The 21,594-nt window shown below is 52.3% G+C and overlaps 1 protein-coding gene across 3 annotated transcripts in view; it reads right to left on the minus strand.

The window, feature by feature from the left end:
- GATA3 (GATA binding protein 3) overlaps positions 1-21,594 on the minus strand; it is a 29,800-nt gene that overhangs the window by 3,057 nt on the left and 5,149 nt on the right. Inside the window, exons 1-5 of one of the 3 annotated variants that reach the window (XM_043479982.1) lie at positions 17,294-17,464; positions 16,265-16,882; positions 13,415-13,951; positions 8,208-8,350; positions 3,786-3,911 (exon numbers count right to left, since the gene is read on the minus strand). In XM_043479982.1, the coding sequence (XP_043335917.1) occupies positions 3,786-3,911; positions 8,208-8,350; positions 13,415-13,951; positions 16,265-16,505 (1,047 nt within the window). In that variant the 5' untranslated portion in view covers positions 16,506-16,882; positions 17,294-17,464. Of the gene's footprint in view, positions 1-3,785; positions 3,912-8,207; positions 8,354-13,414; positions 13,952-16,264; positions 16,883-17,293; positions 17,465-21,594 lie in introns of those variants that run through there. The other 2 variants (XM_043479980.1, XM_043479981.1) reach the window with 2 other exon arrangements.

Below are 21,594 nucleotides of genomic sequence, written 5' to 3' on the forward strand. Positions count from 1 at the left end.
AATTTAATATAATGAGTCTTTGCAAAAATGTAACCTCTTGCCCCGGCCACAGCAACTGTGATGATGAAGTTGCAATTTCTGCCTGGTCCTGACGACTCACTTCTAACTAGATGAGCAGCGAAACAACCAATCCACAAGAATTTAATATTCACTTAGGGGGTGCAAAGCCCTGTGCTAGCCTGAAAGCACTCTCCTCGTAAAAAGCAAAGCCAAAGCATGAGGGACTTCCCTGGCAGTCCAGGTTAGGACTCCGAGCTTCCAATTCTGGGGGCAAGAGTTAGATCCATGGGCAGGGAGCTAACATCCCATACTCCAGGTGGCCAAAAAATAAAAAATAAAAAAAAAGCCAAATACAATTCCAGGGTAAACAAAAGATTAAGGAAAAAAATGCCCAAGCATGAAGTTGAGGAAAAAGACCAAGGCAAGCACCTACTCTCCTGATCACTGCTCTTCGTCTTCAGGGCAGCATAGCATCACTCTCTTCCTGATAAGCCTCATGTGTTTTGTTCTGAATACACATTTGCTTAAGGTAGGGGTGGGGGAACTTGACAAAGCAAACTAATCATTCCCCTCGAGGAGTCAGAATCAGATCGACCTCAACGGCAGCCACCTGCCCCGCACAGCAAACCAACCACACATTCAGCCCCATTTCCAGGGAAACGGGCAAGGGGGGAAGGTCAGGGCCTTAGTCACTCCTGACTCCTTGGAGAAGAAACCACTTCTTCCTCCAGGGTCCTCAAAGGTGGAGGAAGAGAAGATTTCGTGACTCAAAGATCTGCCTGTTTGCTCCAAAAGCTAGAAGGAGATAGTGAAGGAAGTGAGAACCCAGAAGTCAAGAGGGCCAGGCTGCTGATAACACTTCTGGGAGAAACAAACTCACGGCTTCCAGGGGCTGAGCTGGTCACCTGGGCAGGAGTGCAGACCCGCTGGGGGCGGGCTGACCCCAGCTCTGCCCCTCGCATAGGAAGGCCGAGTGACTGACGGCAGAGGACCTCAAAGGTTGCTGCTCAGAGAACATCTCAGGGTTTCTTCCTCAAAGTTATAATCAAGATAAAGATGCTGCCTACAGAGGCGATAGGAATCTACTGTCACATCAAATCTCCCCCGAGATATCACCTAGACACATGCTCTTCATGCTGATATCTAGATATACAGGGCCAGGTATCTAAATATAATATCTAGTTACACAGATAGCCACACAAAGCCAGATAACTAGTCCCAGCACTGATACTGAGATAGGTAGTTATCTACACACCTAGATAAGGAGACAGGAACTAACTTAGGGCATGCCTGGTATCTCGATGGGCAAAACAAAACAAAACGAGAATGTTCATAGATTAGTATCTCTTATTGTTAAATACACAACAAATCCGCCTCCTTCTGTGAAGTCTTACTAGACCAGAGAAGGCAGAAAAACCACTCTGGGGGATGAGCACGCGCCTATCTCCCAGACACTGGGGCCCAGGACAGGCTGAGGGCACTGCCACGGTAGTCCAGTGGTTAAGAATCCACCTCGCAAGGCAGGTTTGAGCCTTGGCTGGAGAACTAACCGACTCAACCTGTGAGCCACAATGAGCGATCTCCCACAATGCAACTAGGACCCACGGCAGCCACATAAATGAATAAATATTTAAAAGAGAAAAAGAATAGAGTGGGGGTAAGCAATGAAGAAGGGCCCTTGACTTCTCTTGGATTTAATGAGAAAAGCATATCTTTCAGAAATAGATGGCTTTTCAATTGGATACAACTGAGATCACATCTCACTGTGGCTGAGCAGTCAAAGAAATTTATTTCTGGTTCATTTCTCATAATTCCTATACTTCTGTGGAAATCAGAAAGAAGTACATACACACACACAATCCATTACTCCGAACAGGTCTCTGGCATATTCTACAATAAGAAGGGGCTCACTCTTCCCTGGTCCCCAATAGTCCTGAGCTCCTGATCTCCCTGGAAGGTCGGTCGCTATTCAGAAATCCATCTGGGCCCTTCTAATTCATCAGCCTCATCCTTGTTTCTCTGAGTCATCATTTTTTCAAGTAAAACAAAATCAGAAAAATTTCTGCCCTGTCTACATCATGGGACTCTCTGAGGCTCAAATGTTGTCAAACAACATAAAAGTTCTTTACAAACCATACATCACTCCCCCAAAATCATTTTGTTGACTACCATTGGGTGAGCACAAGAACTCTACAGCCCCAAACTTTCCAGATTCTAATCACAGATCTGCTTCTCTCCATGGCAGTGAGCAAGGAAATTCCCCAAAGCAAAAACGGGCCTGGGGTTTCATCGCTGATAAATGTACACAGACCACAGTCTAGGGATGCGAGAGAGAGAAATGATGGATTGTAATAAGACCCTCGTTCCATCAGCAACAAGCCCTGAGTATCAAGCAGAGATGACACGCTGGCAGGGAGGGTCCCAAGAGGTACCAAAGGACTAGATTGCTAAGGTGACCCTGGGAAGTTCTCCTGTGATTCAAAAACTCTAACCAGCAAATCTTCCTCCGCAATTCGCGTCTCTGGGTAAGACTCGCTGACTGCCAGGATGGCTCTGAGCAAACCCCTCTGCGTGTCCCCAGTTCACTCCCAGACTCTGCCAGTCAGACTGGCCAAGAGACTTCAGGAAAACCAGACGGAACCAGAGACATGATATGAGAGAGACAGGGAGAGACAGACAGAGACAGAAAGAGAGAACAAATTCTTTCTCTGGGATTAACATAAACATCAGGCCTCATTACGGTCACAGCCTGTCAGCCAGAGTTGTACGAGAGGAAAAAAAAATAGCTGAATGTTTTTTAAAGGTAGAGATAATACAAGATGGGAGGATCCCCAAATTGAAAGATCAAAACTGACACAGCCAAACCCGTGAGACTGACTGACAATTACCATTCTGCTAATATGATCTATAAGGAAAAAGGCATTCTTTTCCCTGGAAAGGATAACCTCCACAGGCTGCCTTGCGGGAGTTCTCCCAGGGAGGACAAACTCAACAGATGAAATATCTCAGCCATTTCATCTCGTATCTTTTATACAGAGAATCCGTTTAAAATTCACAGCACAGGTTATGCCAAGCTCTCTACCCCTCAGTAACTGAATTGCCCTGAACTCGTGCATCATGCATTACAATTCTCTTTACCTTTCTCTTCTACTCTCTGGCACACTTTCTTTTTTTGCAAAAAGTTTAAAATGCAAGAAAACATCAAAATATGACTGGCAACTTTTTTCAGTTTGCTAAGGGGAAGATTTTTTTTTCCCCCTTAAAAACCCAGACCAGGTCCACCGCGCATTCTGTTTCCAATACAAACTAAGAGGTTGGAGCGACCTATTTTATTTTATTTATTTATTTATTTATTTTTTCGAGGGAGATGGCTTTTATTGCCCAGAGAGGGGGATCGACCTATTTTAAACCCTTGAGTCTTGACAAGGCTTCACTGTGCCCAGTCCTTTCCCACGCTGAACCCTACTGCAATGATTTTTCTGAGGCTCCTCACTGGGTGATTCAAATGGATCATCAGTAAGGACCTATTGTAGAGCCCAGGGCACTCTACTCAACACTCTGTAATAACCTATACAGGTAAAGAATCTGAAACAGAATGGATACCTGTGTATGTAAAACTGAATCACTTTCCTGAATACCTGAAACTAAGACAACATTGCACATCAACTACATGCCAATAACATTTTTTTAAAAGAAATCAAGAAGGGGACCAGGGAAGGGGAATGCCATGCACTGTGCATCACCCGCCCGAGGCCGTCTGGGGGGCAGGACCCCGGGACGCTTACATTGTGCAGCTTGTAGTAAAGCCCGCAGGCATTGCAGACAGGGTCTCCATTGGCATTTCTTCTCCACAGAGTCGTAGTTGTGGTTTGACAGTTTGCACAGGACGTACCTGCCCTTCTTGCTGCCGACTGGGGAGGGGGTAGACAGGGGAGGATAAAAATCAAAACAAATGTTAAATGGGTTTGCAGAACCACGGAGACCAACTTTAAAAAAAAAAATTATCACTGAAATCAAAACTAGCAAGTGGCCCACATGAAAGTAATAAAGATCCCCAAAAGCTGCATCAGGAAGAAAATTACAGCTGACCCACTGGCCTAGGAGTAGATCAGACCGTGGTCCGGTGGTCAGCAGGTAGCCTGCTGTCCCCCGGGGTGAGGAATTTGGGAGGATCAGAAAGCTGATCCCATCTCTCTAAATCACAAGCTACCCCCCCCCCTCCTACAGAGTCTACCAGATGTTTCATTTTTATGGGTTGCAATAATTTTTGGAATTAACCAGACATGTTTGGCTACCAGGCTCTCTGTGGCTTTCTTCACCGGGCCTCCAGGAGGTCCTTTTAAAGAGCGACTCCCCAGAATAACAGCTCTCAACAAGGATACAGGTCATCACAACAGACTAACAGCCAAGGAAGAGGAAGCCCAAGCATCAGAAGTGCCTTCTAGATCCCAAATAAAGAAATGCTAGGTGATAAGAAGAGCAGGCTGCTGACACTATGAGAGAATGTCTGTGCATATGTGGCTGACACACACAGCGCGGGCCACAGAGAAAGCACCAAACTAGAACGTCCTACGTGAACCAGACCCAGCCCATCTGCAGCCATCCTAAATGTGCACAGCCCAGGCTTTCAGATTCGGTCAACTTGTGGTGACAGCCATCTTCATCCTCTTTAAGTGGTTTTAGGTTAATGAGACAAACAGAAGAACAAGGACTTCTGCAATCCACCAGGAACACAGGCCCCATTTCTGCCTTCAATTCATCTGACTCCCTGGAAAGTTTCCTGTAAACTCTTCACAGAGCCAAATGGTCACAGGTCAGATGCCAGTCCCAAGCTGAATTTTAATTATTTGATTGTGTCACGGCCTTCATTTCCTTTAAAAGGGAGATTTTTCTTTCACTTTTTGATGTACTTAAATTAAGCATTAGGGAACTATTCCCTGCATCCATACTTGGAAAAAAAAAAAAAAACTTAAGCTCAAAAACTTTTGAAAGAAAATAAAGGTGGGTCCTTGGTAACCCCTCTCATCTCCTCACTACTCCCTGTAACATGAAAAGAAATTTTCAACTACAAAATTATTTCTGTCCCTGGACTCAAAAGCATTATCAAAGGCAAGAGAAAGAGAAAGAACTTAGCTGTTCCTTATCTGTGATCAAGAAAATTCTGGCATGGTTATGAGAGCATGGAACAAAATGACAAGGATCAGGGTGAGATTTTCCATCAATATTTCATCCGGCAAGAAGTTGAGCCAAACACTCAAAGTGGCCAGATATGGAAAACCCGGAGGCAATTCTGAATGAATCAGGCTGACTCCTCTCCTTTCAAAGCTACTAAATTGTCCCAGAGATGCTCCCCTTTTCTACAGGTTTAAATACCAGAGCTATGGCACTTTTTTTCCCCCAGTAATTCTTAGTTTTTGTGTTCTGTGGAACTAGAAACACAGCCCTTCTCCCTCGTAAATGAGAAGGTTCTACTTTTGAGTAGTCCATTTGGAAAATAATTCACTGCAGTCCAAGAGTACTGTCTCTCATTCCACAAACCTCTGTCCCCCTGCCTTTATGAAACATGATCGTTTAAGACTTAACTGGTGTTCTTGTATACTTTTGGGAAGAAAATGAAGTTATGAAATTGATGCTTAAGGATTTTGACAATTATCAAATGTCATGCGATGATTATTATCATCCTGGACTGGTTTTCTCCACTTTAAAAGAAATACTTGGATATAACAGACTAACAGACTAAGACTCAAGCACTGGATTTCTCAGCCCAACAACTGGGAAGGGATGGTTCAAGCACAAAACACCAGCCAACAAAATAAGAGTTTGGAGTAATGAGGCTCGTGGTATAGCCCTTTGCAGGGTCTTGACGGTATCATGAACCTGAGCAAGCTCAGACTTTCAGTGAATTTATACAGAAGCTCTGAAAGTCACACTGTTTGGTTCACTCGCAGAAGACAAAGTATATTAATAAAGCAACCTAGAGATTTATGAAAATCCTCCACCACTAGGAAAAAATTTCTATGGGTCTTCCCTTCTCCTGTTTCCAGCATGGCCTCAGCATGGCCTGAGTTTATTTGGTGTTAGATATGCATCTACCAAGGGGTGGAGTGGTCTTCAGCGCCTCTGAAAATGCGCAAAGCAGAAACTGAAAACTGGAGAGACAGAGGCGGGAAGGAGAGACAGGGAAATATAGGAAAGAAAAAAGAAGTTCTAGATACTCAGAAGTCAAATACACCTAAGTGCTGAAAATATATGCATATACATCCTGAATGGGCCCCCAGTGTCTCTCTGGAGCATATGAATTCTATGGAACTAAAAATATAAAACCACCCAGAAGAGATGAGTAAGAAAGAAAAGACAGCTTCACATGTGACAGCAAAGGAACTCTACAATTAAAAGCGATTATTACTCAGAGTTCTAGAGATTTCTTAGGAAAGGTGAATGAAGACAAAACTATATAAAATGCAAGTCTAGCCCTCCTAGGCAATCCACCCCAGACAGAAGAAACCCCGAGAAAATGTCAAATGCATTCTTGCTCATCAACCAAACAACCACGGGGTCGGAGACTTTACTGCTCTTATTTCTTCTTTAATTTTTAAAAAGAGCCCAATTATCATGATATCATGATTTATTTCAAAAAGAAAGTTTTTGTTGTTTGTTTTCTTTCCTTTTTTTCTTTTCTTTTTCCCCCCTTCTCTCTTTTTTTCCTAAGGCCAGGTTTGGAGTGATTCAGAACATTCTTTTGTGGTGTGATCATATTCATTCTGCACTAACACCTCCAGTCATTTTTTTTTTTTTCAAACAACGTCTTGTTCTGATACGTTCAAACATCTTGATGTTTAGGTTGGGGAAGCTGAGTTGTTGTTTATGAGTTATCTCCAGAGCTCAGATATCCGGCAGCTTTTTCCTAGGAAGTTAGCTTTGCACATGAGAGAAAGGAAAAAAAAAAAAAAGTACCAAAGAGCATGGGGACAAGTCAGGGGAAGGTTGTGAAAGCTGGAGACGGGGGCAAAGATCAGAAAGAATAAAGCCTGGAGACCTAGGATGGCCAAAAATTAAAGTCACGTGGGCATGGCCATCCCTAGAAAGATTTTCCTTTTTCTGAAGAGGATGTGAAAGGTTGTCATATGCACTAAAATCTGATGAGGAAAACAAACAATTCTTTAAAAAGGATGCAGAGGATTTGGAGGGGTCCACCTTACAATCTGAGGGATGCTACTTCATCCATTCATCGGAACGGGGAAATTCCCCTCCTCCCCTCTCCACCTGGTGAATGTCATCACCACAAAAAGCATTTTGATCTCTTGACTGTGGTTAGAGTTATCATCTGCCAAGCCTGCTTTTATTTGTCTGTTACATACACTTGCTATTCAGTCTGGCCTGAGGTTCCAGAGACAAGTTTGCAAACGAACCTCTCCGGCTAGTTTTCCTTACCCGTGCTTACTTGTGCCAGGTTTTCTCAAGTATTCCTAGGGGTCAAGAGGTTTAAGAAAGGGAAAAAAGAGGGGGAGAGAGGAAGCGGTCATGGGCTGGCGGGAGTTCAAAGGGGAAATCGGACTAGACGCTAGGAGAGACAGGGAGCGGGACAGAAATCAGTTTTCCCCTGCGTTGACCTGTGGCAACTCCTCAACTCCACAGACCACGGAAGAAGAAAAACTCCACAAGGCCATCGGCTGCTGCTTGTGCAATGCAGTTAATGAGCCCCATTCATCTTACAGCCCTGGCCACATGAGATCTCATCCGGGGCACAAAGGCAGCACTGAGGCCATCATGACTTCCTGGGAGACCCCTGCTACGACTCCAGAAACAAGTTCTGGGTGGCACCCGGGAGCCTCCATCCCCCCACTAACCTTCTCTGTGAAACGGTGGCTATCAACACACTTCCAATCAGTCACCCCAGTCCCATTAAAGCAATCATTCTACCAGCGAAGATATTTAAGATTCGATAATCCAGAAGTCAGCATCCTTAAAAATGTGGTGACTTAAGAATCATGGAGGGGGCGATAAAGAGAGAGAGAGAGTACACTTCCCTGTATATCTAATTTGATAAAAAGAAAAAACAAAGATGAGGGGAAAGCTTCCCCAAGCCAGCTGACACGATTTTGAGCTGTCCTGCCAATTTCCTGCAGAAAGCTCTCCTTTCTGAAGAGGGGAAATTAAAGACACAAAATGGAGAGCGCCAGGTCAGGGCTGCCCCAGGGACAACTCACCAGTCTTCGCTTGGGCTTGATGAGGGGTCGGTTCTGTCCGTTCATCTTGTGGTAGAGGCCGCAGGCATTACACAGGTAATGCCCTGTTCCGTCTCGTCGCCAGAGAGGGGTGGATGTCGCCCCGCAGTTCACACACTCCCGGCCTTCTGAAAACAACATCACACATAAGTCACTTATGGAAGGAAGACACATGAAAAAGCTGCCAGCAGAATTAGGGAATGAAAGCTAAAGAGACAACTTTTTTTTTTTTTCCTCTCTTTTTCTTCCTTTGCGGAACTTTCTCACCTCCAGCTCCCTTGAAAAAGAATGTACAGCCCTCTCATGGCCTGACGATTCCCCATGTACACATACATGCATGTACACACAGGCACACACAGGTACACACACACATGCACACACACGCATGCACACACACACACACACAGCTTCCTGGTCCAAGAAGTGACACACGAATCAGAAGCAACAGACACCTGTCCAGGGCGGCCCCACTCGATGGGGAAGATGAAGCAGAGCCCAGGAGGAAGGCGAATTTCAACTTGAAACAGTTCCCTGAGAAAATCCTGAGCCCCGGACAATGGCAAAAGCTAAACACTCCTTGCATTTCCCTCAGAGGAAAACAAAGATGATCCATTCTCATCACCAGGTCTGTCTATACAGATTGATTAAATAATGACGATCAGGATGAGGCCAAAGGAAAGATTCATCAATGGCTAGATCGAGAAAACAGATAATAAACAGATGACCAGATGGATCAATTGGCTGACTGATTTTTAGCAGTGAGGCCTTTAGGTTTTACTTCCAATAAAACTGGAACGTCCCTGGCTAGCAAGGAAAAGATGAAGATCCCGTAGGGCCCACTGCTTCCCCACCATCTCTCTTACTCTCTAGAAAAGGCCCAGGTTTTCTGCGGGTCCCCAGCCCCTGACACTCCAGTCTGAAGGGTTGGAGGGACACACGGAGGCGTCTTGAAGGCTAGGGAGCTGGAGATGGGGGGAGGGAGACAGAATCAGGGGAAGTGTTAAGAGGTGAGGAGCGGATCAGGACGATGGGCCACTTTGGGGAGGGGGAAGGGAGGCCCTGGGAGGCCCTTCGGTTGGCTCAATAACCAAGGCCTGCCTGCAGTTGCTCTTTTTCCAAAAAAACAAACAAACAAAATCAACAAGAAAACCGGCCAGGCTGGGTTGGAACAATGCTCACTCTAGGGGCTGGAGAGTGACCGACCGGGCCCACCTTCGGAGGGGAAGCCCCCAGAGGGGAAGCCCCCAGGGGGAAGCCCTCCAGATGCTATTGTAGGAACTGCCTGCCAGCTCTTCTGCACTTCTGCAGGGGGAGGAAGAGGAGGAAGGTTTCTGGGAGAATCTCCTGAGGAAGACACACCAGCTTCACAGCCCACCCAGAGGGACCCAACTGGGAGCCGGTCCTCCAAGAACCGGAGGATCTCCCAGGTGCTGGGGGGAGGCTTGGGGATGGTGGGGGAGAAAGATGAGCGCCTAAGAGTTGTTTTTAAAGATTAATCAGCTGACCCCAAACTACCAGGAAGACAGGATGGGGGTGGGGGAGGGAACCGACTGCCCCTGGAGGGCAAGGCCAGCCCAAGGCCCGGGCCCTGCTCAGGTTTAGGAAAGCCCCAGACCCAGTATGAGGGGTGGCAGGGAATGGACACCCCCAGAGCCTGGGCTCTTCTCCAGGAGCGGGCTCTGAGGAAGGAAACGGACTTTTGGAAATGAAAGTGGCTGTGGCCTCCTTTTACAAATTGGAGGCACGCTGAGTTTTGTCCACTTCGCTTTTCTCAAAAAAAAAAAACAAATGTGAAGGAGTTACGAGATTTCATTTTCCTTGCTCCCAGTTCCAAAAAGATTCTTAACCTGGGGTCTACAGAGAGCCTTCCAAGAAGCCCCGCGATGATCCACACGAGCATGGCCCTAAGCGGGCCAGGAGGGCTTGCAAGGCACCCAGCAGGCTCTGGGCTGAGTCACAAGCAGAGGCCTCTGCTCTGGGGTCAAAAGCCGGAGGGATGCGGCCGCTGAAGGTGCGGAGGCGCAGAGGAAGGAGGGAAGGGCAAGTGGGCGAGGAGTGGCCACAGGCAGCAGGGGGCCCCCAGCCCTTCTGCCCTCCGTGGGACGGGCCCAGCCTCTCCTGGGGGCAGCCAGCCCACGCCCACTCTCCCACCTGCAGAGACAGGGGCCTCGGGCCCCATGCTGCTTCACTCCCCAGACCTTTGGGGCTGTCTCCTGGACCCCAAGTCTCCTCCATCACTAGCAGCTCGGGCTGGACCGCCCCGCTCCTGGGCACCTGGGCCACCTGGGCTGAGGGTGTCCCCGCCTGACACCATCAGTCTGACTTCCTTTCCTTTGTCAGGCGGCAGGGAGGATGACAGCTTCCTTTTCTGAGGGACTTTGAAAGCCAGCAACGGTTGCCTCTCCAGCGAGGCTCTGCACACTAGAGCAATTTTCTGTCTTGATTCACTCGGCAAGTTTGCGATTGCCTCGCGTTGGTTTTCTCTCTTTTTTTTTTCTTTCCCCTTCTCTCCTTGTTGCCTCTAATCTGTGACTTCAGCAAACAACCAGTTTTCCTTAGGGAGGCCCTGACTGTCTCCTGCTCTCTTTCTCCGCGCTCACAGCCTGGTGTGAGCTGCTCAGACAGACACCTCACGCTAAGGTGACAACCGCAGGCCTCTTAGCATTCAACAGCCATTTTCAGACACCCCTCTGCCTCTGACTGTAAGCCTGAGCCTGGAGTTAGATGGAAAGGGGTACGGAAATTGCAGAAGAAAAAGGGGGGAGTTGAATGCCCCACCACAGAGGGGAGCCCAGGGAGGGGGGGGAAGCCAAGAGTTGGTGCCCCCCTCCCCTGCTGAAGAAAAACGGCTTATAGTCTCTTGTTTGCAAAGACACATCCCAGCCCAACAGCCCGGGCGTTAGAAAAGCAATAGGTGCTCTAAACCACAGCTCAACCGTTTCTCCAAAATGCGACAGCCCTCTCTTCTCTGGGCTCCTCCTTCAGGCGATTGCGAAGAAGAGGTTAAATTAAAAAAAAAAAAAAAAAAAGGCAACCACTAAAACAAGAGAGTCCCCTTCTCAGGAATTCCCACCCCTTCCACCCTCCTTAGGAGTCTGGAAACTTCCCCTGCACGCTCCACACTCCCAGAAGTCCCAACTCCCTTGCTGCCCAGGTGTGCGGCCCAGGATTTTTTTTTTTTTTTTTCAAACTGTGAGAAAGGAATAAGGAGGAGGAAGTCAAAAGCCAAATTTAAATCGGCTCCTCTCCTCTCTCCCCAACCCCAAAAAAGAAAATAGGTATATAGGTGCCCCTGGTTCTGGTTTAGGGAAACCGCAACCCTCTCCCCCACCCCTCCCCAGTGTCCTGAGTCTCCAGGAAAGTGACAAAGACTGGCAAACCCGAAAAGGCAGAAGGTGCGCACGACAGGGGTCGGGGGGAAATCAAACTCCGAAATGAGGGCAGAGGACCAAAGGCATTTGGGAAAGTCACTGTGTCCCCTCCCCCCCACAAACCACCACCCCAGCCTCAGAGACCACGATCTTCCCCCCAACTTTTCAGCCCTACCAGAAAAGAGAACTTTAAAAAAAAAAAAATCCCACCCTGACCTCAAAACTGCACAGGTTTGGCTCTTATTGCCAGCAGCCGTCCAGCCTTGATCAACAACCTCCCCCTCCCCGCTTTGGCGGGGACCCTCCGCTCCCCGCTTTCCTGCCTGTCCTCCCTTCCTCCCGCCGCCTCCCTCTCCCTCGGCCGACTTTCATGTACTGAACATGCAGGTCTGAGTTTTTCTGTCAGCCTAACCGCATCCGGGCTCTAGTGAAGTTCCTGGCTCGGGATAAACAATGCAACTGTCGCGTGCAGCAGTCTGAAAATAATTGGATTAGCTGAAACATATCAACTAAATAGAGACAGTCCTGCCCAGGCAGTCGGAGTGAATGTCACCCTGGAAAAAAAACCCTGGAAACTGATCTCATGGTCACTGGGGCGCCCAGAGCCCTCTCTCGGAAGTTTTCTAAACCCGGGTTTTGCAAGCTCTGTTTCAAGACTGGTTGTCTCATCCAGAAAAGACAAGCGATTTCCACCACTTCAGTGTCTACAGAGTCTGTAGAGAGACTGGCTGGGGGGAGTAGCAGTTAGGACAGACCAGGACGGGGACACCCACCCTGAAATGGATACTTCCCAAGGAGACATGCCAATCTTCCCAAAACCATCTCGAAGAAAAAAAAAAAATTACACTGAACAGGTATCTCAAAGAACCCCTGACTCTGATTCAGCCGCTTCGACATGGGTAGTGGATTATTTTATTTTTAAAGCAAAAAAAAAAATATTTTGTGTGGGCTTTGCATTTCCTTTCATGCCAGCCTCTACACCAAGAAAATACACATGCAGCTCAATTTTAGGGCGGCAGGGTGCTCTTCTAGGAGCAATGAGCAGAGGAAGCAGAGGCAGGCACCTGGGGAATCTTTTTCCGTCCTTCCTAACCCCTCTGGCTTCAGAGCAATCCGGGAGTAGGTCGTCAGATACCTTCCTGCCCCTGCCTAGTACTGGCCTCCCAGTACCCGAAGATACTGCAGGTAACAAGCCCTTCTGATCTTCACTGAGCTGCTTCCCCAGGGCGGAGCTCCCCTCTCTACCCAGAAGTCAGGATTCAAGCCCCCTTTTGCCACGCAGAGAACATGTGTCCTGCTTTTGCCTGGGTCCCGCCCCCGACGAAAAATATACACATACTTTATTTATACATGTCTGTGTCAAGGGCTGTCCTCCGGTGATTGCCTGACCCCCTCTGAGCTGAGCGGAAGGGGAGAGCCAGGACACAGAGGCCCGGGGATCAGAGGAGGGACCTGTTTTGTTTGGGTTTCAGGAGGTTTCGTTTTAGCATTAAACACCAAAGATTTATCCCCTCGCCTTCCATTTGGGCTTGCAAACTGACTAAAGGTTACCGCCAGCACCCTCCAGCACCCCCGCAGGACAAGCAGGAGATGGGGGTTTGTTTTTGTTTATCTTATTCCTAGTCCAGCTCTAAGGGGCCTTTTCAACCAGATCCCACTTGCCCTCTGCTCTGAAGACAGGACCGAGACAAGACACCACATCCTCTCCCCGCGGAAGCACTGGGAAGGCGGGCTCTCTCGTCCCTGCCTGCGATTTCAGACTGGGGAGGGGGCTGGGGGGCAAGGGGGAAGGGTCTCTGGGGGAGAGACGGTTCCTACCTGTGCTGGATCTCGCCTTGGGCCTCGACTTGCATCCGAAGCCGGTGGGGGAGCCCCCGAGGAGGCTGCTGGGCGGGAAGAGTCCGGAGCTGTACTCAGGGACGTAGGGCGGATAGGTGGTGATGGGGTGGTGGGCCGAGGCCGCAGCCCCTCCCAGGGTAGCCATGCTGCCGCGGGGGTGCGCCGACTCCAGCTTCATGCCGTCGGGCAGCGGCACCTGGTACTTGATGCACTCCTTCTCGTCCTGGCGGCCCGAGCCGGCCGAGCCCGGGGTGGACAGGGATGGGTCTGGGGAGACGTCCTTCGGCGGGGTGGGCGGGAAGGTGAAGAGGTGCGGGCTGGAGTGCCCCGCCGACAGGGAGGAGGATGAGGCCGGCGGGTAGACCGACAGGGGCCCCGGGGAGCCGTGGTGGATGGACGTCTTGGAGAAGGGGCTGAGGTTCCAGGGCGAAGCAGTGTGATGGCTGCCCAGGGCCTTGCCACCGTCCAGCCAGGGCAGGGATCCGTGCAGCAGAGGTGGCCGGCACACCTGGCTCCCTGTTGGGGAAGGAAGGGGCCAAAGAGAGATACGGGCAGGTGAGAGCAGCCCCCAAAGGCGCCATGGCGTTCGCGCCCTCCACCCCTGCCTCCCCAGCATCAGGACAACCTCAACACAGACTGGCCCCAGCGGTACCTGGGCCAGCACACCCCCTGTTTCCCATCCCAAGGTCCCACCAGATCCAGGGAATCAAGGGCCTGCGTCTGACCCTCGAGACCTGCTGCGATGGAGCAAGAAGAGGCCCTGGCTTTCCTGGCCTCTCCAGATACACTTTCTAAATTACAGGCCCGAGGTCCCTCTCTGGAACCTGACTTGATTTATTGGTTTCTTTCAATGACCCGGCAGCCCCCAGCCCAGACCTAATCCCAGGCAGCCTGATAAGAGGGTGGGCTGTGAAGGATGAGGCCTAAAGGGGTGAGCCCGGCTGCAGGACCGCTCAAAACCAGAAGAACACACGGACCCAGCGGCCCAGGCCCAGAGCAGGAAGGATAAGTCTTGGAAGAGAGGAGAAGGGCCATTTTAGGGTGACTTCCATGTACCCCTACTTCACTGCTGGCTTATAAATAACCAGGCCAGAAATGAGATTTTCAGGAAAATTAATTGCTCAGGCTTTTGGAGAAAGTTACCAAGGCTAGACCCTGGGATGGCACTTTTGTCTGCCTTTGTCACCCTCCCAAATCCTACTAAAAAAAAAAAAAAAAACAGGCCCATCTCAACCCCAGGGTTGTGATTCCACCAGTGTAATATATGAATTTTCACCTGAGCCCCAGAGACACAAAATTCCAGTTTCTGTGTCTATTTCGCTCACACACAGTAAACTGAGCCCTCCTTTAAAATACAGAGCCATAAGGCAGCCCTAACTCAGACCAAAAGACACTCTGAGAGGGGTAAGTCTAAACGGCAAGTGCAAATCCACACACTTATTGATCTTTTAATCCAGTACCTGTCTCAGCGTTTGACATTCTATTTAACCATTAAGAACAATACTGAAACTAAAAATCTTCAGAGAGAGGAAGGGGAGGGGAGACAAGGGGGAAGGAGAGTTCTCTGAACACGGAGGGTCATGCTTCACATTATGCAGGAAGTCGTATAGTAAATAATATTAAGGCTGCATTTACCTCATTTCCACTTAACTGCTGATCTGCACAGAACGAGGGCAAAGAGCACCCCCTCTGCAGAAACAATTGTTTAAAACCTGGTGACAGCAGAGTGAGAACGCCGGCTCCCGCAGGGCCTCTGTCATCAGCCCCAACCCTGCGATGGAAGCAGGGGAACCAGGGCAGATCTCCAGAGCAACTCACACTTCCTCCACCTAAAAGGTTGCTCCTACTTTTCCTCTGGGAACCCGCTTACAGACGGAAGGTTTGAGAGCTTTCCCCCTCAACTACATAGCGCTGGGGTTCTCTTTACCATTTCAGAAGTCTCCCGAACTTCCCAAAATGAAAAGAGAAAGAAAAAAGAAAATACTGGAATCGCATTCATAGAAGGAAACCCTGAAGGATCCTAAATCTTCTTTGGGACCCTATGGGTCAGTTGCAGGCAGGAGGAGAGAGAAAGGAAAGAGCTGCCTGGAGCAGGCAAGGAGGCAACCAAAAAGCATAGACGCAGGAAAATTCTGTGCAGGCGGGAATCTAGGAAACCCCAAATGTCTCAAACTTAAAATGGTAGTCTTTCCACCAAAACCTGGTCAAGCACCAGACTTCCCTTCCTCGGAGCCTAGAGTTAGGAGATATGCCTAAAAACCAAATGCACTAGTTTTAGGCAAAGGCCGAAACACAGCGAGGAGAATAAATACATTCCTTGGGCCCTTCTGGGAATGTGCTGGAGAAACACACCGAGGCACGCCGGCAGCAGCCCCCGAGAGAGAACCACGGGATAAATGGGGGAGCGAAGCCCCAAGAACCAAGCCCCAGCCAAGTTTGGCCCACGCCGGATGCCCAGCCTGGGAGCGGTGACCGGCGGAGGCGGAGGTTCGGCTCTCCCCGCGCCCTGGACCTCCGAGGCCCCCGAAGCCGCGGCCGCGCGGGGAGAAAGGGCTGCCGAGCGGCGCCCGCCAGGTGAGCGCCAGGCCCCCGGGCCGCAGCCGCGCAAAGGCGCCTGCTGCGACTGTTTTGAAAAACAGACTCTAGCGACGTTCGAGACGCCTTCCTCGCCCATTTCCGGGCCCCAGTTTTTTAAATGGAGCAGCAGCGGCACTTGGGGGGGCTTTGGCCGGCTCTCCCCACCCCCTGGGCCCTCCCTACCTCCCCAACCCGGGGAGCCGGGACTGCCGGCCGGGGGAGGGGGGGCCCTCGCACCCGGGGCGCACTCACCGTGGTGGGTCGGAGGGTACCTCTGCACCGTGGCCCTCACCGAGTTTCCGTAGTAGGACGGGACGTGGTTGCCTTGACCGTCGATGTTAAAAAGTACATCCACCTCCTCGGGCAGAGGGTACTGCGCAGGGTCCATGTAGGAGTGGCCGAGGCCCGGGTGGTGAGTGTCCGGGTGCTGCCCGTTGAGGACCGCGGGGTGGTGATGGCTCACCCAGCGCGGCTGGTCCGCCGTCACCTCCATGGCCCCGGCTGCGCTCGCGCCCTCTCGCCGGGCCCGGAACCCGCGCGCGGAGAGAGAGGGCGGTCGGGGGCTCCGAGGCTCCGCAGGTGCTCCTGCCGTCGGAGGGGCGGGGGTCGTTTAAGGATTTGTTTTCAGTGGGGGAATGGGAAAGCTGGGAAGGAAAGGTGAGCAAGTGAGATTTTTTTTTAAATAAATCTTTGCGGGGTAGTTTAGCAAAGAGAAGAGGAAGGGAAAAAAATTCCCAAAATTAGGTACGGGAGGACAAAAAAGGACCAAATTGTAAAAGGGGGCCGAGGACTGGCTAGAATTTTGCAAGTGAGGCTCCTGTGCACCGGGGGCTCCTCGGCGGCTCCAAGACTGAGCCTTTCCTGGGCCACCTGCAAAGGAGAGAAGGGGAGACCTGGATGAGATCCTAAGTACTTAGCACCTGAGTATGAAGTGGCACCTCCTCCCCCCGAGCCGTCCTGCCCCGCGCCCGCGCCCCCGGGACACGCTAACACGCGCGCACTCGCGCACGCCCCCTCCGGAGCTCGGAAAACCGGGAGGCGGCGAAGGACCCGAGCGCATCCCCAGCTGCCTGGCTCTTCCAGGATCCCGGGACTGACTGAGCGGTTCCCACTTGAACGACAGCTCCCTCCCTCCGGGGACCCAGGTCCCAGGACCGACTTTCCAGCCTCCAGAAACTCTCCGAAAGAGGAGGGTTACGTTTTCCGTGTTTTAAAGTCCTCCCAAATGGAGACAGAAAACAAATCAAAGTTTCTAAAAAAAAAAAAGTCGCCAGTACCAACCTGGGTAGCGAGGAGCAGAGGGGAGGAGGAGGCGTGCGACCAGGAGAGCAGAAACTGCCCGGTCAGATTGCGTGGCTCGCTCTGCCTCGCGCGCTCGCCGTCCCTCTCTCTCTCTTTTCCTCTCTCTCTCTCCCTCTCTTTTTTTTTTTTTTTTTTTTTTTACAGGGAATGCATTCTTTCTGAAAGTATCAAGACGGCGCCAGGCAGCTCAGTGTTCGCAGACAGCTGTGGCGCGACGGAACTTAAGGAGGTTCTAGTGTCATCCGCGCCGCCGGGGGAGGAGCCTGGCGCTGGCTAGGAGGGGACAGGATCCCAGCACAAGGAAACTGCAACCCAAACCCGCTCAGGACTTCACCCCCAACCCCCACCTCTCCTCCCGCCCCTCCACTGACCGGAAAGGGGCGCCGCGGAGGGCTGCCCGGGCGGAGGGGCGGCGGAGAGGGTGGGCGAGGCGCGCCAGGGGCTTCGGGGCGGAGGGGGCGGGCAGGAGGGAATACGCGCTCTGGCCCTTTAAATGTGGCTCCGGCTCCTGCCAATTCATTCCGGCTCGATGGATTATTCCGTGCCGGGGACACCGGTCTGCCCCATTCATGAAGTTTATTTCTACAGACAGCCGTTCTTTTTCAGACTTTTTAAATGAGCAAACTTTTTTTGGCATTCATTCCAAGGTATTGGGTCGTTTATGGATGTGGGGTCTCTGCAAGTAAAAGTGGTCAGGAAAAATAAAATGTAATATCAGAGTACATGGAGATATGCGTCTCTTGAGAACTGCCTAAGAAATTGAGGAACTGGGGAGGGGGGCGAGGGAGGGTTGGGGGGGCGGAATGTGCCTGACTGAAATGTCGGTGGCAACTTTTTGGTGGTCGTGGTCAACATTCTCCCAGCCTCTGGCGTTCACAAGCCTCCGGCAAGAATGTCTCAGCTGTTGCAGCTGTCCCTTCCAGACCTAATATTCGTAATCAATGCGTGCTTTTGACCAGAGTGACAATACTGATGGATGAAAGTGGGGGAGGCGAGAATCTTTGGCTCCCCAAGCACTCGGGTCTTTGCTCCGGTTACCCAACTTGTTCCCTCCTCCCCGCCCAGAGCCCTATTTACTCCCGCTCCCGGCGTTTTTCCCCAGCCCCCTCCTGCGGCCCCCACCCGGGCCGCCGGGCAGGACTGCGGCGACCTCCCCGGGGCCCCGCAGCTCGCGGGACTCGCTGGGTCCGGCCTCGCAGCCTCGGGCGGAGGCAGTGGAGATCAGAGACAGCCCGGCGAAGGGGCGGGGCGCCCGGGGCGGGGCCGGAAAGTGGCCAATCAGCGCGCGAGGCTGCGGCGCGGCCGCGATTGGCCGGCCCCGCGGGCTGCAACCTCCCGGGCGGGTCTCGGTGCTTTGAGCCACTGCATCCCCTAGCGGCGCTCGGGCTGCTGCAGCCGTCCGGCCCTAAAACGCAGCCCGGGTGTGCTAGCGTCGGGCGGGAAGCGAAGTCTCAAGGTTCCACCCGCGGCTCTCCTCAGGGCAATGTGTGCAAGGAGAGAGCGTGGGTTCTCCCGCAGGCTTTCCCACGGACGGTACTGACAGTTTGATTTGGGGCTCAACTGGAAGGCATTATTCCCTCTTCGCTTCTCTACCCCGTAACAATTCCCTACAAATACACCCTAAAAAAGTCAACATAGATGACACCGTCCCTGAAAGTAGGTGCTAGAGGATTCCTTCCTTGGGGTGAAAGAAAACCATCCATACTCAGCCTTAACTTGGTGTGGGAGACGGGGGTGGGGGGTGTCCTGCTTTAATACACAATCCTCGTAGAAAGACTAACAAACTTCATTTGGAAGAAACAGTGGAAACACGGGTCTTCCTGAGGTGGAAGTTTTCTTGAGTCTCCGTTTTCTTAAATCTGATGTTTGTTAGGTGTTTGTTAGAAACATCAGCTTGAGTTTCTAGACACGGAACGGTAAGAAAGTCCCTAAATTAACCCCCTCCCCATGTTTCTCCTGAGCCCACTTAGTCCCTGCTTATTAGGGCGGCCCAGTAAAGGAGCATCGATTTTCCTTCATTTTGACCACGTCTCTCTAGGGCCAGTCAAGCTGCCAGCCTCTCCTGCTCACTGCGCTCTCCAAACCTTTTAATTATTTAGTTTCTGTCTAACATTCACCGGAAACCGCTCCATAAACAAGGACAGACGGACGCATACACATTGTTGCTAAAAGTCCCGAGATTCAGCTTAAGGATGGTTGCAGAGGCTGGGGGAAAAAAAAAAATGAAAAGCGCATCTTTGCGCGTTGGTCTAGGACCCGCCGACACTAACCGGACCCCAGTTCAAAGCCACGCGGAAAATACCAAACGGAGCTCTTTGGTCCTCTGCGCCGAGACCTGAAAATCCAGGAAATAAAAGGGACCCATCCTCGGAATGAGACGCTGCTGACGCCAGGACTTGAAAACGTTAACTTCAGAGGCTAAAGCCGATTTTAAAAGACAAAGAGAAAACATCCCTGAGAAGGAGGCCTTCCGGTGTAGTGGCGCCTCTGATAACGCTCAAACTTTGGGGGGGAGGCATTATTCATTTTAATTAAATCATGAGCACCAAGTCTGGCTGCACTGACCTGAAGAACCACCCCCAACCCTTGGAAAAATAAAAGATCTCGAAGGCCCCTTCTTGGTCTGGGTGGTTTGGAGCTGGCAGAGAGGGGTGGGGGGCTGCGGCTGGGTGCCCGGTGTAATGGAGCCAGCCTGTAGGGGGTATTTAACATTTAATTCCCAGCCGGTCCGCCCCTGTTCCCGGACTGACAGTGGGTAATTGGGAAAGAGGACGTTGCTCTTTTGATGGCCCGCGCCGGCCAGTCTCGCCGACGCCACACTGGGTTTGACGTCACGGGCCCAACCCCAGAGCCAGGAGCACAGAGCTGGGGGGAGGGAAAAGGAGAGGAGGGGGCTACCGAGCAGGGAGGGCCGAGGTCGGCCCCGGGACCCACGCGGAAGGAAGGGGGAAGGGAGCCAGGCCAGAGAGAGGCTGCGGCGCGTGGCCTGAGGCAGAGAGCCGGGCTGCGGGAGTCTAGGCCAGGCGCGGCGCCTGCCTGACCCGCCTTGCGGGCAAATGCAGGCCGGGCTTCCTCCTCTGAGGGCGGGCGGGGGGAGCGTGGGGGCTCGAGGCCGGGTGAAGGGAAGCAAAGGTGGCACTGAGCCCCCCTCTGCCCTAGCCCGCAAAGCTAATCCCAGCCTCCTGCGGGAACGCCTCAGCGCCCTCCTGCAGATCTGAAGCTCCCCCTCCCGGGCTCCCACCCAGGACCCCGACCCGGGCAGGTTTAGAGAGCCCCCGTCCCTCCTCTCCTCCCCGGGAGCGGCCGGCGGAGCTCGGGTCAGGGAAGCGAGGTGGAGACCTAAAAGGATGCTGCCGCCGCCGCCGCCGCAGCAGCAGCAGGGCCCTGGGCTCCCGCAGAGCGCTAGGCCTCCCTCTCCAGGGCAAGGGTCTGGCCGAGGTCTGGATGCCTGGGACCCCTGGGGCGAGCATCCCGGATCCGAGGCGGCGACGGCGCGGCTACCGCCCATCCCCGGTCGCCCGGAACCGGTACCCGGGCTGAGCGTGGGGCGGCGGGAGCCGGTTGGCCTATCTGAAACGCCAGGCCTCGAGGCGGCTGCTTCAGGCGTCAAGTTGAGCGGGGTGTGTGTGCCCTCTTGGGGAAAGGGTAAGAAATGGAGCCTTCCTTTCTCTCCTCGGTCGGGGTAAGCGGGGACCCACACACACAACACACACACACACACACACACACACACACTCCCAAACACATGCCCCCCAGCTGAGGTCCCTCCCACCCGCCCTCCCGGGATCTCAGACGCTCTCAACGGATGCAAGTGGGGAACCCAATCCAGCAAAGGAGCCAGAGCCCGTGGCGTAGAGAGGAGGAGCGTGTCCCCCCCCCCCCGCCCCAGGCTCACCCCTGGGGTCGCAGGACCCAGAGAGTGGAGATCCACGCGGCCAGCGTCACCCACCCGAGCCTGGCGACAGGCGCGTTCAGGCGAGCTCCGCGGGGCCGAGGTGTCTGGAGAGCGGCCCCGGGCGCCCGCGCGCGGCCCGCCGAGGGTAACCAGAAAAGCTGAGCCTCGGGGTCGAAGTCATAAAGTTACTAATCCCGTGCAGGGGGAGTGAGCGTGCCTCGGGCCGCCTGGGGCGGTCATTTGAGCGTGTTTACTTAAGGACTTTGCAAGCGGAGCGCGCGCGAAATAGTCGGATTTCCAGCGAGGCAGCAAATATTTGCAAGCGAGAGAAAGAAGCGGAGCCCGGCCGCGCCGCCGCGTCCCTCCCCCCGGAGCCGCGGCGCCG

The sequence above is a fragment of the Cervus canadensis genome, chromosome 10 (assembly GCF_019320065.1).
Source record: "Cervus canadensis isolate Bull #8, Minnesota chromosome 10, ASM1932006v1, whole genome shotgun sequence".
Classification (NCBI taxonomy): domain Eukaryota; kingdom Metazoa; phylum Chordata; class Mammalia; order Artiodactyla; family Cervidae; genus Cervus; species Cervus canadensis.